This window comes from Magnolia sinica, chromosome 15 (genome assembly GCF_029962835.1).
Source record: "Magnolia sinica isolate HGM2019 chromosome 15, MsV1, whole genome shotgun sequence".
NCBI lineage: Eukaryota > Viridiplantae > Streptophyta > Magnoliopsida > Magnoliales > Magnoliaceae > Magnolia > Magnolia sinica.
The window spans coordinates 64,359,051-64,376,270 of record NC_080587.1 but is presented as its reverse complement, the minus strand read 5'-3'; the positions used below and the strand labels follow the sequence as shown (position 1 = coordinate 64,376,270).

Genomic DNA, 17,220 nt, shown 5'->3' with positions numbered 1-17,220 from the left:
ACTTGGAAGAATACAAAGATGCAGCTGAATGGAGAGAGAGTGGTCAATTAGAAATTAAGAAAAATGAAGAAAGAACGGTCAAACGGACTATCAAACAAGCGAAGGAACCTTCCTGCCGACGTGTACCATTTATTTCTTATGTTAGTTTTGTATCTGTCGCGACTCAGGATTTAGCGTATGTCGCCTATCTGGGGCCCACATGATGCGATAGTACGATTATCAAAACCGTCCATTTTCTGGACTCCAACCTTTAGGGTCTACGGTAATAAAAGTAAGATGACCCACATGAATCCGATCATCTTGTACGTAGATGAACTTAGAACATAGTAAAGAACTTTCAACGGTTTTAGATCAATGGAAAATATCAAAGGCCTAGGAGGAGACTCGGCTTCGGATCCACCAGGGTGGGATCCTTGAATGTGGGGCCCATGGTGATGTATGTGCCTTATATCCATACCGTTCATCCATTTTGAGAAATCATTTTAGGGCATGATGCCAAAAATGAAGCAGATCCAAATCTCAGGTGGACCATAATATAGGAAACAGTGGTAATCGTTCATTTAAAGATTCTCGTAGGCTATAAAAGTTTTGGATCAAGCTGATATCTAAGTGGTCTCTTCATCCATTCTTTGTGACCTTATCAGCAGGTTGGATGGCAAATAAACATTCCACGGCCCCCTATGATTTTAATGGTGGGGATTCAATCAAGACTGTTTTCTGTGGTATGGTCCACCTAAGATTTGGATCTGCTTATATTTAAATCATGCCTTCAAACAAGCTGTCAAAATGGATGGACATTGTGGATGCAAGGCACATACATCACAGTGGGCCCTACGGTTAGGGATCCACCCAAACTGCGCCCCAGCTTGGGGGATACTGACTGTGGGGGGCACCTGATGTATGTGCCTTAAATCCATGCCGTCCATCAGTTTTTACCACTCATTTTGGGACACGACCCCAAAAACGAAACAGATAAAAATCTAAAATGGACCACACCATAGGAAACAGTGATGATTGACCGTTAAAAACTTCTCGTGGGTAACAAAAGTTTTCGATCAAGCTAATGTTTATGGGGTAATTCATACAGGTCTTTGTGGCCCCATTAAAAGGTTTGGATGTCAAATAAAGGTTCTGGTGCCCCCGAAAAGTTTCTAATGGTGGTTATTCAATAGCTTTACTTTTGGGATCGTGCCCTAAAATGAGCATTCAAAACGGATGAACTGCGTGGATTTAAGGTATACATATCATGGTGGGCCCCACAATCAGGGATCCACCGACCTCAGTGGACTGGGTATCCACCCAAGCCGCGTCCCCCAGCAGCAGGTAGCTTACATACGGAAATGTCTACAACATAGACATTTTAAGTCATCTGGTCATCCGAGAAAGTGGGCCCCAGTGGGACGACCCATGGTGGAATCCTCAGTCGCGACGGAGGCAAATCGAAGGTTATTTAAACGAAGCCAGCAGTTCAAGTGATCAAAATACTCCGTTTCCTGACGTTCTGCAATTTCTCGTTTCTCCTCTTCCATACCGTTCATAAGAGAGAGATCTATTGATATTCTCATCTGGGTAAGTGAAATTATTCGATTTCTTTTCGGATTTTTGCATTCTGGGTTGTGGTGGATTGAGAGAGAGAGAGAGGAAGAGATGAATGGGATAGTAGAGAGAGCTCTGAAGTGTTTGGGGAGAGGATTCGACGTGACGTCGGATTTCAGACTGAAATTTTGCAAGGGAGAAGATAAGCTGGTCCTGATCAATGGGTCTGAAACAAGAGATCTCTCAGTTCCCGGATTCGGCATCTACAAGAACATCTCTGTCGACGTTAAATGCGACAAAGGAGATCGAATCCGCCTTCAATCCGATGTTCTTCAATTCAATCAGGTACTAGGCGAGTAATCTTTTCCATTTATATATTGGATTTTCTGTTTCCTTGTGGGGCCCACAGTTCAGCAATAGGCTATCTTGAAGAGACTGGTATCACCTAAAGAATCTCACTGATGGAACAATCCTAACCTTTGATTTTGGCTCAAATGAAGAATACAACAGTGGGCCGCATTTTTCTGAAAATGGTCCCCCATTAAGATTTGTGGCTAGGATCTTCCAATCTGCCCCGAACTCTAGTCAGAACTGAAATAACCCAATTAATCCTAGTTTAGGGTGCGTTTGGTTGCACAAAATATCATGATTAATTAGTTTAATTTGGTTCAAAATTCATGATATTTCATTAAATCTGGTGTAACCAAACACACCCAAGGTATAAGAGAAAAACTTCGATACTCCGGCCGAGCTGACCGATGAAACGACGCTTAGATATTACTTAACGATTGCACATGTGTCGGTAACATTCAATATTTCAAATTGAGTTGTACCAATTGTGGGGCCAGATTAAATGTATTGTCGAAATTAAAACTACACTCATTTAATAATTATCTGACTATTATTAGACAATTGGAAATGAAAAATTTTCATTGGTCATCTTTCAACAATCAAGTTTCGAAAGGACGCGGATAAGGTACTCACGGGATTAATTGTAGCGGTACTGGCTACTGAAGTGGCGTTATCATGTTCTTTGGTGACACGATGATGTATATGAATTGTATACACACTCCCCGTCTATTTGGAAAAATCATTTTATGTCATGAGTCAATGAATGAGTGAGATCCAAAGTTGGAGTGCATTTTACCACAAAAAATAATGGAGATTAAACGCTCACCATTAAAAACTTCTAAAGGTTACATTAGTTATATTTGCGTCTTCCCTTCATTCATGCCTATGTTAACTTACGAGCAGATTGAATCTCAAATAAATATCACGGTGGACGCTACTAAGGTTTCAATTATGAGTGTCACTCTCTCCACCGTTTTTTTTTTTCCCCTTCTGTTTTTAGTTTCTCCCATGGGTGGGGTGCACCAGAGCTTTAGATCCCGATGGCTTCAGTATTCAGTAGTCACTATCCAATTAGCTAAAGTAATTTAGCTCACAACTTTCAAACAGACACGGATTGGGGATGACCGTAACACCACAAGACACAATGGTGTTGGGGCAGGATTTGAGTGGGCCATGTGTAACTCTTAAAGATGAGCTAGCCAATGCAAAGCATATTTAATCGGTTAGGAGTAGGCATTTGGCAGTGACATATCTGGTAAGGGAAGGGATTGGCTACTCCCCCTGCCACTAGCCAATGGTTAGTGCTCAATGCTATGTGGGCCCCACCATGATGTATGTGTTTCATTCATTCTGTCCACCCATTCTTCCATATCATTTTATGGTATGAATAAAAACTGAGGTTGATCCAAATCTCAAGTGGACCACATAGTGCGTACTGAATGCCTACCATTAAAAACTTTTTAGGAGCCACAAAAGTTTTGGATCAAGATGATATATATATTTTACCTTCATCCAAGTCTGTATGACCTCATCAACAGGTTAGATGTGAAATAACCATTCCAGTGGGACCTAATAGGTTTTTAATGGTGGACATTCAACCACTACTGTTTTTCCATGGTGTGGTCCACCTGAGATTTAGATCTACCTCATTTTTGTGATCAAGCCCTAAAATTACCTTTCATAATGGATGGACAGCGTGGATAAAACACATACATCATGGTGGGGTCCACATAGCACCGACGACTAGCCAAACCACCTCCATCTTGTAAATGTCCATGCAATCTGCATCCTTCGTTTCTTTTCATCTCTGACAGCAGTGTATGGCCCAATTAAACTGTGGGCCACCGCTACAACATGATCCATAGAATAATCAAGGACACTGATGATTTACAGCATAACAGCATAACCAAGGGTCCCGATCAAGGATTCATCCGCCCTACATTCATAAAAATGAAAACACGAGTATATTATGCATATCCATGGGTCGAGTATCATGTGATTTTCGAAAGAAAAAAGAGGCCAACCGAATCACGCAAAGCAAAGGATCCTTATCTCTACTTTCCCCCCTTTTCTAAACCTTTTAGAAGAGGATACGGAAACCTTTTTTTTTTTTTTAATAATGAATAAATGATCACGATAAGTTATAACTCTCCTAATTGAATCCGGACCGTTGGACTGTCCAAAACATTGATCTGGACAATCCACTAGGTTCACCCAAAATTTCATGGGTTACCATGCAAAAATCACGTGGATCAGACAATCCAAACCATCTGATCACGTGGACTTGTAATCTAGATGATCGAGATTATTCAAGATACATATGTGGCCCACTTCATGAGTATGCTGGCAGAAATTTAAGGCTAGCACGACATACACTACTGGACCTGCCTGATGAACGGTCCAAATCTCACGTCTGTGTGGGCTTGACCAGTGGTTTAATGGGGAGCCGACCAGGGGTTACCCGGATAATACCGTAGTGGGTGTTTCTCCGACCTAGGGCCCACCTTGATGCATTTTTTCTATATCCACGTCGTTCATCAGTTTTTTCAGATCATTTTATTGCATGGTCCCAAAAATGAAGAAGATCCAAATCTCAAGTGGACCACACCACAAGAAAAATTAGTCATTAACAAAATTTCCTGTGGGCCACAAACGTTTTGGATAAATCTGATATTTGTATTTTTCCTTCATCCAGGTCTGTGTGACCTTATGAACGGGTAAGATAGAAAATAAAAATTACTATGGACTCTAGGAAGTTTTTAATGGTGAGCGTCCAATGACCACTGTTTCCTGTGGAATGATCCACTTGAGATTTGGATCTGCATCGTTGTTTGGGTCCATGCCATAAAATGAGTTCAAAAAAATAATGGACGGTATGGATATACAACACATACATATAGGTGGGCCCCACGGTCAGGGAAACACCCACTAGTGTGTTACACGGGCTACACCCAAACCCGATCCACTCTCGGTTATAGTGTGCCCCTTATGTGGAACATGTCACGTGCACCATATGATATAGTGGACATTGCTCCTACTGGGCATGTGGACAATCCAATCATCGATCCAGATCGTCCATCCGAGACAAAATCGCACTGATCGTACGATCCTAACCATCTGATCGTTGATTTTCTGTAGATGTCAGCTCTATTCAATCAGATGAATTCGCTGGCTGGGAAGGTTCCGAGCGGGTATTTCAATGCAATGTTTGGATTCGATAGTGGGACAATGGCCAAAGATGCATCAGAGACGAAATGTCTGGCCCTCGACGGATATTTCATCTCCCTCTTCAATCTACGGCTCGATCACTCTCCACTCATCCTATGTGACCATGTCAGGAACGCCGTTCCCAACAGCTGGGACCCACGTGCTCTTGCAAGGTACGCTTTAGAGAAAAATACTTGAAGGATTACGTACTGAGTAAACTCTCTGGGGCACACCGTGATTTATGTATTTTATCCACTCCGTTCATCCATTTTAAAATATAATTTTAGTTCTTGATACCAAAAATGAAGTATATATATTTCTCAAGTGGACCACACAAAAGTAAACAGTGTTAATTGAACGTCTACTGTCGAAAAATATTTGGAGGCTACAGAAGTTTTAGATCAAGCTTATATTTGTATTTTCACTTCATCCATGTATGTTTGATCTTATGAACAGATTGGATGACAAATAAACATCAATGTAAGCCCTAGGAAGTTTTTAACGTTGCAAATCATTATTCACACTGTTTCTTGTGGTGTGGTCCACTTGAGATTTTTATATGCTTCAAATGTGGATTCAACCTTTAAAATAAGCTGGAAAAACGGATGGACAGTATGGATTAAACATATACATTCAGGGTGGGCTCAATAGGGTTTACTACGTACGGTAAAGTGTACTGAGTAAGTAAGCAATCTCATTTAAAAAATACTGATGCGATGACAGAGTATGACCATCCATACACATGCAAAAAGCCTTTGTGTACTTGGTATATGCGTATATTAATAAAAACCGTCCAAATAGTTGTCCGCACATATACCAACCTCCCTTCAAAGGGATATTTGTTGTTTGGATTTAGACAATTATTTTTTGTTCCATCTGGCCATTTGATAACTACTATCTGATAGGTAGAATCATCCATTTCTAATTATATTTCGGTTATAGCGAATCCATACTGGGCCTTATAATTTGTATGGTTTGAATTGACAAGGATAGATGCCACATGATTTTTTGCTTGTTGTAATGTAATTGATCCATGTTATCATTGACATTGTCGGCATTACCGCATTAAATGCAGTCCATGATAATGTGACCCAATCACATTGGAACAAGAGTAAATTTTCACTTGCGGCAGGTAGGGGATCCAAACTCTTTAAGAAGAATCTTTTATGAAAGTTTGATGGTATTAGCGATCTCATTGATGCTGTTTCTGAAAATATTCGTAACACTATGGAAATTATAATTTTATTTATTTTATTGAAAATAATATATATATATATATATATATATATATATATAGAGAGAGAGAGAGAGAGAGAGAGAGAGAGAGAGAGAGAGAGAGAGAGAGAGAGAGAGAGAGAGAGAGAGAGAGAGAGAGATTAGTAAAATTATCTTTATATACTGTAACAATAATTAAGATGATTGGCGCAATTTGTCTTTCATAAACCCCACCCAATGAACTGATGGTTGGGATTAATTAACTCATTCAATGACCCAGTCTGCCAATTTGATGGAAAACAAAGGGACCCATCTTGATCTTTCCTCTAGTTTTAATTATCATGGAATGGAATAACATGGAACTTAATATAATGTTTTAATTGGTTACTTTCACCTTGTGCTATTTTTTTATTATTTTTTTTAAAACATATGTTGCATGCCATGTCATTTAATTTTCCTAAGTTACACTATCTATGCTAAGAAAAAGAAATTAAAAATAAAAATAAAAATTGAACATATTTATCAGACCGGACTGGCCCATCATTTAAAAAATATGGGCCTGAGCCAACCATGGCCCCAACCCTTCACAACCCTAATCCTAGGTGATGTGTTTTAGTAGAGGTAGATGATATATACATGTGCATGCTAAGTCCAGGACACACGTGTATTATAAGGTTAGCCATTTGCATGGACTATATGTGCCAATGCAGCACACGTGACATCCAAACATCTATCAGGTGAGTTGCACCTCCAAGATTCAAGCTTGTCCACTTATCATGTGGGCCACCATTTTAGGAACAAGATGTATAACTAATAAAAACCCATTCTAGTTTTCTAGGTAGTGATTGTTGTAAAATGTTGATTTTAATATATTTTAAATAAAAAATATTTTATATGTTATAAAAAGTGTTTTGTAAAAAATTATTTTTAAGTGTTTTGATAATAGTCATACATTGAAAAAAGAGAAGAAAATTTTTGAAGATATATGAGAAAGGTGGGATATTATAATGCTTACTCACCTAGTCCGAAAAGTACCAAACTTATGTATTCTCAAGCTTGGGTTAGTTCGAGGAGTATCGGGCTAGTTCGAAGAGTTTCATGGACCCAAACACACAAGCTTGATACTTTTTAAATTAGGTGAGTAAACATTATAATGCTCTATCTTTCTCATATATCCTCAAAATTATCTTCTCTTTTTTCTAATGTGAGATTATTCCTAAAACACTTAAAAAGGAATTTTTGCAAAACACTTTTTATAATATATATATAATATTTTTTTATTTAAAATATATTAAAATCAACATTTTACAACAACCACATCTACCCAGTAGGGTCCACGTAATGGATGGCTTGTATCTTGTAAACGTCACGGATGGCAGCTATGGTGTCTTTTAGATGGCTACCTTACAAATACTCTCATCTCTCTCTAATATAATTAAGTTCAAAATAAATAATAATAAACCATGTACAGTAACCAATATGAACTAAAATTTCCCTTTACATTTCAAGAGGTTTGTTAAGCCCACATGCTTGTGGGAGTGTTGCCCATCCACAAATGGTCACACATGGAACTATGAAACATGTGTGCGAGATCTGAGCTTTCCATTAGGTGGGCTACAACTTCTAAATCTTAAAAGCCAAAAAAAGGACATTTCACAACTTAGAAAATGGTAAGCTAGATATGGTTGTTTTAAAAATCAGTCTAGTTGGTACATGTCACCCCAACTGAGGAGTAAAACGTTCTAATTTTTAGACAGAAGATTAATGCATGCCTTGCATCAAACCACATGGAAGGCTCTGATCCTATACACGTGTTCCATACTGGCATGTGTGCCTATATATGGGATTGGCATGGCTATGAAATTAACAAACCTAACATTTCTATGATTTTCTGAAAAAGAGAAAAAAAAATCTGAATAATACTCATTTAATTTGTTTTTGCAGGTTCATTGAAAAATATGGGACCCACATCGTCACAGGCCTGAGTGTTGGAGGGCAGGATGTAGTTTTTGTGAGACAAAATCAATCATCTAACTTGCAACCATCTGAGCTCAAGAAGCACTTAGATAAGCTTGGGGAGCAGTTGTTTACTGGGACATGCACCCTTTCCCCTCTTCGTTTGAAATCAAAGGAGTACAAAAATAAGGTCCATTCAAAACACACTCATCTGTGCATAGCATACATAAATTTGCAATTCTGACAAGTGGGACCTTAGTAGCACAATCTTAATCTTTTAATTTGTGGAATAGAGGTGGACCATTAAGAAGAGAAATTATATAATAATGGTTTATATGCAACCAAAAAATAACATTTATGATGCGAAGAACCCACCAAATCCCAACATGTTGCAATATCCGGGTTTTTGCTTTGGAAAGACTTCTTTATTTGGGTTGAATATTTTTCTCATCCTTTTATTCTTTCATAGAATGCTCTAAAATAGGCCTCTTGTTATTATTCTTCATCTTATCATGATTGATGTGATTAGAGCTCAAGATATTAGAATATGGGGATTATAACTCAAGCATATATACACACCTTTGAAATTTCCACATCTTTGATTGGTTTCTTCGATTATTAAATACTTTTTTGTTTTCTTTTTTATCTTAGGAAAACGAAAATTTAAATATCAACATCATAATCACGCCAATTCTTTAGATTTTAAAACGTCCGTGCCGCTTCTTAGCTCATATATTATCTTTCAATCTATTTTCATTCAATTTTTAAGAGTTGAGCTTAATAATTCTATAGAACTCATTTGCTTTAAAATCACCTACCCAATAGTTTACGGAGGTGCTTAAAGCTCTTGTCACGTCATCTTTCTCAAAATCAGTCTTTAGTTTTCTCAAGCTAGAGAACCTTGAGAATTCAAAGGACAAGTAAAAAAGAAATAAAAAAAACAGTTTAAATGAAGTTAAGAGTTTTATTTTAAAAAATAAATAAATAAAATATAGTAGGTGTCAAAGTACATCAAAACATGGAGCTCATATTTCACCTTTAAATTTGCAAAGCCGCTTATATCATACCAGCTAAAATAAGCATTTGCCCATTTTACACCCTACAATTAGTAAACAAAGAGAAGCGTGCTCGCTTTCTCTTGATTTTGATGCCATTTTTGTACTTCCTGGAAGTAGGCTGAACCCACCTCACCCCCTTGTCTAGTCTACATGGGTGCTATGTTATTAGGGAGCTTATATGAGAAAGGTTATATTAAGCCTATTGTGGTGACCATGTAACATTTATTTTATATATCTACTGTATTAGCTCATGTTAGGGTGTCAACCCAAAAATGAGAGAGATTGGAGAGTCAAGTGGGCCACATAATCAGAAACAGTTAGGATGGGTTATCCCCCATTGAACCCCTCTTCTATAGCGGCTAAACATTGATTCATAGGCCATGATGCAAGTAGGGTTCTTTGGTTCCATTCCTTCGTGTCAAATCTCGGGTTCTCCACCATATCTCAATGTTCCACTCTATTGTAATAATCAAGTGGTCATCTATATCATGTCAAATCCTATTTTCATTAACCTATAAAACATATTGAGGTGGATTACCACTTTGCTCACGAGAACTTTGTAGCTAGGGTAGTTCATCTATACACCTTGCGCATCATTCAAAGATCAATTACTTGATATGTTTATTAAAGTAGTATCGGATTTCATTTTAAAAAAAATTATATCTAAGTTGAACATGATTAATATCTATGATCGAGTTTAAAGAAGAGTATTTGTTTATGTGTGTGTGTGTATAATTCTCAAACTACTTTACCTTTTATGCTAATAAACGGAGAGAAGGGACCAAAAACCCTAACCCTAACTCTTTAGGCTAACTAACAACTAACTAATTCAAGTTTAATTCAAATTCTAACAATTCATTGGGATCTTTTGATGTGGAAGATTTTTGGGTTACGGTCCATCTACAGTGGGACAAAATAATTGATGGTCTAGATTAAAAAAATGGTCCTACTTGTCATAATTGAAAATCCATGTGTACTTTCCAGTAATTAAATTTCATTTATCTTTATTTTATTTTTTATTTACAATCATATGATTAATGTACAGGTACTTCCACATGCTTTCAATGTCTTTGATCATCAACCCGTGCTTATTGATAGCTTTGCATCCTTGCCAGTGACTAAAGATGTAAGTCCATCATCACCGTTGATTATTACTTAGTTTGTTTGTTTATTATAATAATAATAATAATTATTATTATTTTATTTTATTTATAAATAATTATGTTGAAAAATATACAAAAATTCCTGTTACTTGGATCAACGTGTGTGAGATCTAAGATGTAAATCAGGTGGGCCCCACTAGTTGCATGTCCACTCCACTAGGTGCGCGCATGTGTACGCAGAATGCGGACGATTGCATGCATGTGGTCAGCGGCATGAGCGGAGCGGCCTGATTTTTGGGCCCCCATCAAACACTGAATGGGGCCCACCCAATGAATGGTACGGATGCATGCCACGTGGGATGAGCAAAAACTTTGGTTTTGATAGGCTAAGATGTGAACATTTCTCTTTGGTGGGTGTGAATGTTTTCAGGGAATTACGGTGATATGGTCCAAAAGAGGAGGGGATGCAATGGCCCAAAGCCACTGCGAGTGGCTCCTGACCGTCCCTTCAATGCCTGATGCTATCAACTTCACCTTCATTCCTATCACCTCTCTCCTCAAAGGCGTTCCTGGCAGAGGCTTCCTATCTCATGCCATCAACCTCTACCTACGTTGTAAGCCCACTTCTCATCTCCTCCCTTAGAAAATATGGCCACACAGTAACGTACGTTTGCCACGTGATACACGTGGCATACACATGGAAACACCGATCCAGATCGTTCAGATTACAGGACGCAGAATTAATGGAGGATGGCCCAAAAATCACATTAATTGGACGGTCTTAACATCTGATTTGTGGCAATCAAATCGATGGTTCAGAAGAAAATGTTCTGTTGTCCAAGTTGAACGGTTAAGATCTTCGTATAAATTTACTTATGAGCGATGCTCGTTTCACAATGGCCCCCCACCGTTTGGATGTCTGAATCTGTGTGAAATGCATGCATGCATGCTCCATTTGTGTGCATGATGCATGGCTATACATCAATTGCTGGTGTATAGACAATCTCCATTTCTGATTAGAGCGCTGACCATGAATCAGGACCGTCAAATCGATGGAACGTCATCTAGATTGGCCAAATCACAATAATCTCAATATTTAAACTATCCCCGTTGTCCATAGATGATCAGTTGAAATCTGGACCATTCTTCTTACATCTCTCAGGCCCATCTACGGTTGGATCGTCGAGATGAACGGCCTAGATCATCACGTGGTGGGCCAGAAGGGTCGAACCTCCTAGTTTTAAAGTAAGTGGACCATCTTATAACTTTTATGTTGATCTTTGTTCACAGACAAGCCTCCAATAGCTGATTTAGAGTACTTCCTAGACTTCCAATGTCCCAAGATGTGGGCCCCTATTCACAGCGACCTCCCTTTGGTCCGAACAAACAAAGCTACCCCATCTGAAGCCCTCCAATTCAACTTGATGGGCCCAAAGCTATACGTCAATACGGCTCAGGTGAGTGCACTCTTCTCTCTCCACGTAGGCATATAGACACACGTGTGAATGGGCTTGCATCTGAGAGTGGCAATGGCCCGGATTTGGCCAGTTTTGCAGTGGCCCACGAATGGAGGGTTTGTAATTGGGCCTGAAAGGGTGGCCCAGGCCCAGACACATGTTGATCATGAACGGCCTGGATTTGGGTTTGGTGCAGATATCAATATGAAATGTTGTTAGATATGGGCCTAGTCCTGAACTCCTTATATCTCAACCATCAAAAGTTGGGATAGCAAAACCAACGGCCTAAAGTTGAGGTTGAAACACAGGGTTTGGCCCCAAACCTGATGGCCCAACCATGCCATTTGCCACCCTACACAAATAGGCCCAATCAAGTACTCATGCTTTATTTCTCATTGGGACCGGTGGTTCCTCTGCAAAGTTTGTAGAATAAGAGTTTTCTACACGCGGTATGTGGGGCCTACTGTGATGCGAGCATGACATATAATCCGTCGATCATGTGAGCCCCCTCATCTTCTCCATGAAGCTGAACCAAAACTCAGGTGGGCCACCACATGTAAAATCATGCCTAGACCATCTAAGATACATGTTGTGGCCCTCCTGAATTCTGGAATGGTCTGATTTTGGTGTGTCCATTCTTCTTGGGGAGGCACATCTTTTGAAGGGATTAGATGGCATTAAAAAATCACATTAGGCCCAACATTCAATTTGAAAGAGACTTTAATAGGCCCCACATGCTCCACGGAGGCTGGAACCCTTGACCTCGTGTTTGAAACTCCCAAAGTCTACCACAAAAAAAGAGAGTAAGGACTCGCAACGTCTATTTATTTATTTATAATTTCAATTTTCAGGTAATTGTGAAGAGACAACCCGTGACAGGAATGAGATTGTATTTGGAAGGCAGGAAATCCAACAGGTTAGCAGCAATGTTTTCAATAGCGAATAGTGTATTGTAGCGTTCTCTCCTTTGTAGTATGAGGCCTAAGCAATATGCAATGGGAAGCGATTGCATAAACTCTGTTGGGGTCCATTGTGATTTATATATTTTATCCACTCCGTCCATTCATATTACTAGATAATTTTAGGGTTTGAGCCCAAAAACAAAGCATATCTAAAGCTTAAGTAGACCACACCATAGGAAACAATATGAGTTGAATGTCTACTGTTGAAAAAAAAATTGGGCCATAGAAGTTTTCATTCAAGCTGATATTTAGGTTTTTACATCATTCATGTCTGTGTGATCTTATGAACATCACCATAACCCCTAGCAAGGTTTCAACTGTGGACAGCGTAGATAAACCAGATATATTCATGGTGGCCCAACAGAGTTTACTGATCAATACGATAAAAGTATATTGAGTAACTCGGTAGATTTCGATATAGTGTAACACAAGCTTACATGTTATTTTTAGATTTCTCAACAAAGTTGCATTTAGTTGTACCAAATATTCAAAAAATTCATGTTATTTAGTACTAAATTTAACTAACTAATAGTGACATTTCATAACATCTCATATAACGAAACACAATTTAAAATAATAGAAAAAAATATAGCAAAAATTAACTATAAAGATAAAGACTGAATAAATAAAATTATTTTACTTTTAATATTTTTAATAAAATAATACGATTTTAAATCATTATGATTTTACTAAAAATATTCAAAGAATTAACTATTCTTTATATATTAAAAAATAGAAAGTATAATAAATCATTAATATACGATTTTAACCTAAAGTAAATTAGTAGATACGATTTTAGTTTATAACCTAAAGTAGATACGATTTTAAGCTATTTTCATGAGCTAATACGATTTTAGTGTGTATATGTAAATTAGTTTATAACCTAAAGTAGATACGATTTTAAGCTATTTTCATGAGCTAAATAGCATTAAGGCGAAGCCAAGGAACATAGTGTAAGGTATAGGCCATGTAAAACATTGGTTAGGAGAGATGATTGTCCATATACACAGTTAGTTCGTGGACCTATCTTGATTGATCCATGCATGCACTTAAATTCTCTCTAGATTGAAAGATCCAAGCTTTTAATTGATTGGTTGTGGACCATTGTTATATTTCTTTTTCAACCATTTCATGGTCACCAATTAGAGGATTAGGAATTTCTCCTATAAGAGAATTTTGGTGCATGGGCCATTCTCCGCCTATCATATCGTAGGTTTGGATGGTTGAACAATGGACTTGTACAAAATGAAAGCCCGAGCAGACCGTAGATATTTTTTATTCTGATGAGTGGGGCTCGTGGTTGGGTAATCCAAGCCATTCGTTTGTTTTGTCTTAATGTGGGGCCCTTTCAAAATCAGACGGTGGATATCATCTTCTTGGTGTGGATTTGCCAGTAGAATTTAGAGCACGCATTATTTTACTTCTCTCAGTGCATTTGGTGAACACGAATCGGATGGTCGTCATTGGTCGATTAACTGGAATGATTTTCTAGTGGCACGTGTAAGGAGGATACATCACCACCATTTTGAAAATGGTGGTCGACTAGCACCGGAGCATTGCCATGTTGCCTATGCATGAATTTACGTAAATCCCCATGCAGGGGCAGTTTAATCATTTTACTTAGTGTTATTGAGAATCATGTAACCTAACACGTTCAACAGTAGCTGTTATTTTTGAGGCGGAAAAATAGAAAATTGGGAAAAGGGTTATGGTTTTGGTGATTGTTGGTATGAATGGTGATGCCTCTTGGTGAAGGGAGCATCTTTTGAATTTGAAATGGAAGGATGCCATTGTTGGAAAGAACCACCATTGATGTCTTCATCAATGGTGGTGTCTTTCCAATAATTGCATCCCTCCATTTCAAATTCAAAAGATGATCCCTTCACTAAGAGGCATTACCATTCACACCAACAATCACCAAAACCATAATCCTTTTTTCAATTTTCTTTTCTTCTTATTTTGAAAAAAATCCAACAGTAGCCAAGCTCTTAACCTTCCCCCTGCATGCGCAGGTTAGCCATCCACCTTGAACATCTATCAAACATCCCGGCAGTCCTCAGAGACAATAACGACGGCACGCTGATGTGGCGCGGGTCCGATGAAATCGCCGACGAGAGGTACTTCGAACCGGTGCAATGGAAGAAATTCTCACACGTATGCACCGCACCAGTAAAATACAATCCAGGGTGGGCCCACGACCCAGACACCGCATTCGTGGTTACCGGGGCCCAACTACAGGTATTGAAGTACGAGTCGAAGAACGTGCTCCACCTACGGCTCTTGTTTTCCAAGGTATCGAGCTGCGGCGTCTATCGATCGGTCTGGCAACAAGGACCGTCGGATACCTCTCAAAAGTTTAGCTTGTTATCAGCTATTAGCACGTCCATAACTGGGTTTTCTGATAAAGAGAAGCAACCGCCTATCGTGATCGTTGATTCGGGTGTGTTCCCGACGGGCCCACCTATGCCCGTTCAAGCTCAGAAGCATTTGAAGTTCGTGGATACTTCACACGTGTGCAAGGGGGCACAAGATAGCCCTGGGCACTGGTTGGTGAGTGGGGCTAAGTTAGATTTGGTAAAAGGGAAGATATGTGTACATGTGAAGTTCTCTCTTCTTAATTTTAGTTCTACATGTAAATGAAATCTTTATTCTTATACTACTTGTAGTTGATGTAGAAAGGATGTGAGAGGTCGATCAACGTCAGGGAATAAATACTCTGAATCCATGGAGCTCTCTGTACTTCTCATAAGTTTTCTTGAGTTCACATGGCATAAAAATAAAAATAATTTCTAAAATTGATGATAAAATAGTGAAATTACAATCCTTTAAATAATGAGCTCAAATCTAAAACAAAGTTTTAGACTCAAACTCCCTAAAAACATGACTTATTATAGATAATAAAGTTACTATTTATATAATGTCTACATTCTTACTAGATTTCATGGTTTTTGATAAAAAAAATAAGTGTCCAATTTGGCCAAACCACATTATTCTTTTAATTTTTCTAAAACTTTTTCATGTTAGGCAGGACTCCTACAACTCAAATGATCAAAAGTTATAATTGAATCAAAACTTAATATTTATAGCAAAGACGAAAATAAAATGAACTTTTGACCATTGATCTTATGAAATCTCACAAATTCAACATGGGACACCTGGCATAGCATGTTAGTTGTCTAAAATACCTTCTCCTACCCAAAATCATATATGATACATGGAATAATTCATCTGATTTTGTGAGATACGACTGTTTAAGGTTCCGATGTTCCGGATCATTTACACCTCCGATTAACCTCCAATTAGGCCTTCTCTGGCCCATCTTTGCCATCAAAGTGTCTGGACCTACTCTACATCAGTAGTGCACAAGTGCAACATGACACACGTGTGGAATTGAGACCGTTGATCAGGTCAATCACACTGGTCATGCTGTGGTTGGATTAGCTAGGCTTTAGTCGAGGGTATAGATGGTGGATGTCCCATGATGACCGGCCTCGATCACATATATTCCAAGCTTGGTGGAATATGATAGGATCATATTGCTAGGTTACACGTGGCAGGGTCAGTTTGTGAGATACGACTGTTTAAGGTTCTAATGTTCCGGATCATTTACACCTCCGATTAGGCCTTCTTTGGCCCATCTTTGCCATGAAAGTGTCTGGACCTGCTCTACATCAGTAGTGCACAAGTGCAACATGACACGCGTGTGGAATTGAGACCGTTGATCAGGCTAGTCACACTGGTCATACTGTGGTTGGATCAGGTAGGCTTTAGTCGAGGGTATAGATGGTGGATCTCCCATGATGACCGGCCTGGATCACATATGTTCCAAGCTTGGTGGAATATGGTAGGATCATATTGCTAGGTTACACGTGGCAGGGTCATCATAGCGATTAGGATTGCCCATCTAGTGGGACGTACCATGGATGGGAGTTGATTTGAGATGTGCGTGCATTGAATGATTCTTGCCATCTAAAAGGTGGCCTTTGAATCAATGGTGCGGCGACAGTACGTGTTAGGGCCCGTTTCGACGGGGGGATTAAAAGGGAGTATGCTGGATTTGATGGGAGTCGCCAGTCCACTCCCAAGACGTACGGCGATGGCCTGTTTGGATGACAGAGGAGATAAGGCGGATTGCAGAAGAGTGGATTTTCTGCGGGATTCGGCCGTCCATCCATCTCCTCCTCTCTCTCTCTCTCTGGATGGCGCCTCGAGCCCATCCTAATCCCTTCCACAGTCCTGCGTACGGACAGTATTGGATGGGATGGAAGGAGAGGGCCAAATGGCGGGAGTGGTGGTGGGAGGTAAGATTTTGCACGCTTAAAAAGTCTTATATATGTTTTACTAGTGCAAAGAGGCTGGCCATTACAACCTTCCT

General features: G+C 39.0%; 1 protein-coding gene across 2 annotated transcripts; it reads left to right on the top strand.

Annotated features, from left to right (window-relative positions):
* The first annotated feature begins 1,494 nt into the window (after positions 1-1,494).
* Positions 1,495-15,501, top strand: LOC131227590 (MACPF domain-containing protein At1g14780-like). 2 transcript variants are annotated; one of them, XM_058223396.1, is made up of 8 exons: positions 1,495-1,881; positions 5,026-5,267; positions 8,254-8,457; positions 10,374-10,449; positions 10,857-11,040; positions 11,717-11,883; positions 12,735-12,799; positions 14,858-15,501. In XM_058223396.1, the coding sequence occupies exons 1-8, from the start codon at positions 1,648-1,650 to the stop codon at positions 15,483-15,485; spliced, it is 1,800 nt and encodes a 599-aa protein (XP_058079379.1). In that variant the 5' UTR covers positions 1,495-1,647; the 3' UTR covers positions 15,486-15,501. The 2 variants fall into 2 exon arrangements, with proteins under 2 accessions (XP_058079379.1, XP_058079380.1); XM_058223397.1 differs by lacking the exon at positions 5,026-5,267 and having other exon boundaries at positions 1,497-1,881.
* The last annotated feature ends 1,719 nt before the right edge of the window (positions 15,502-17,220 follow it).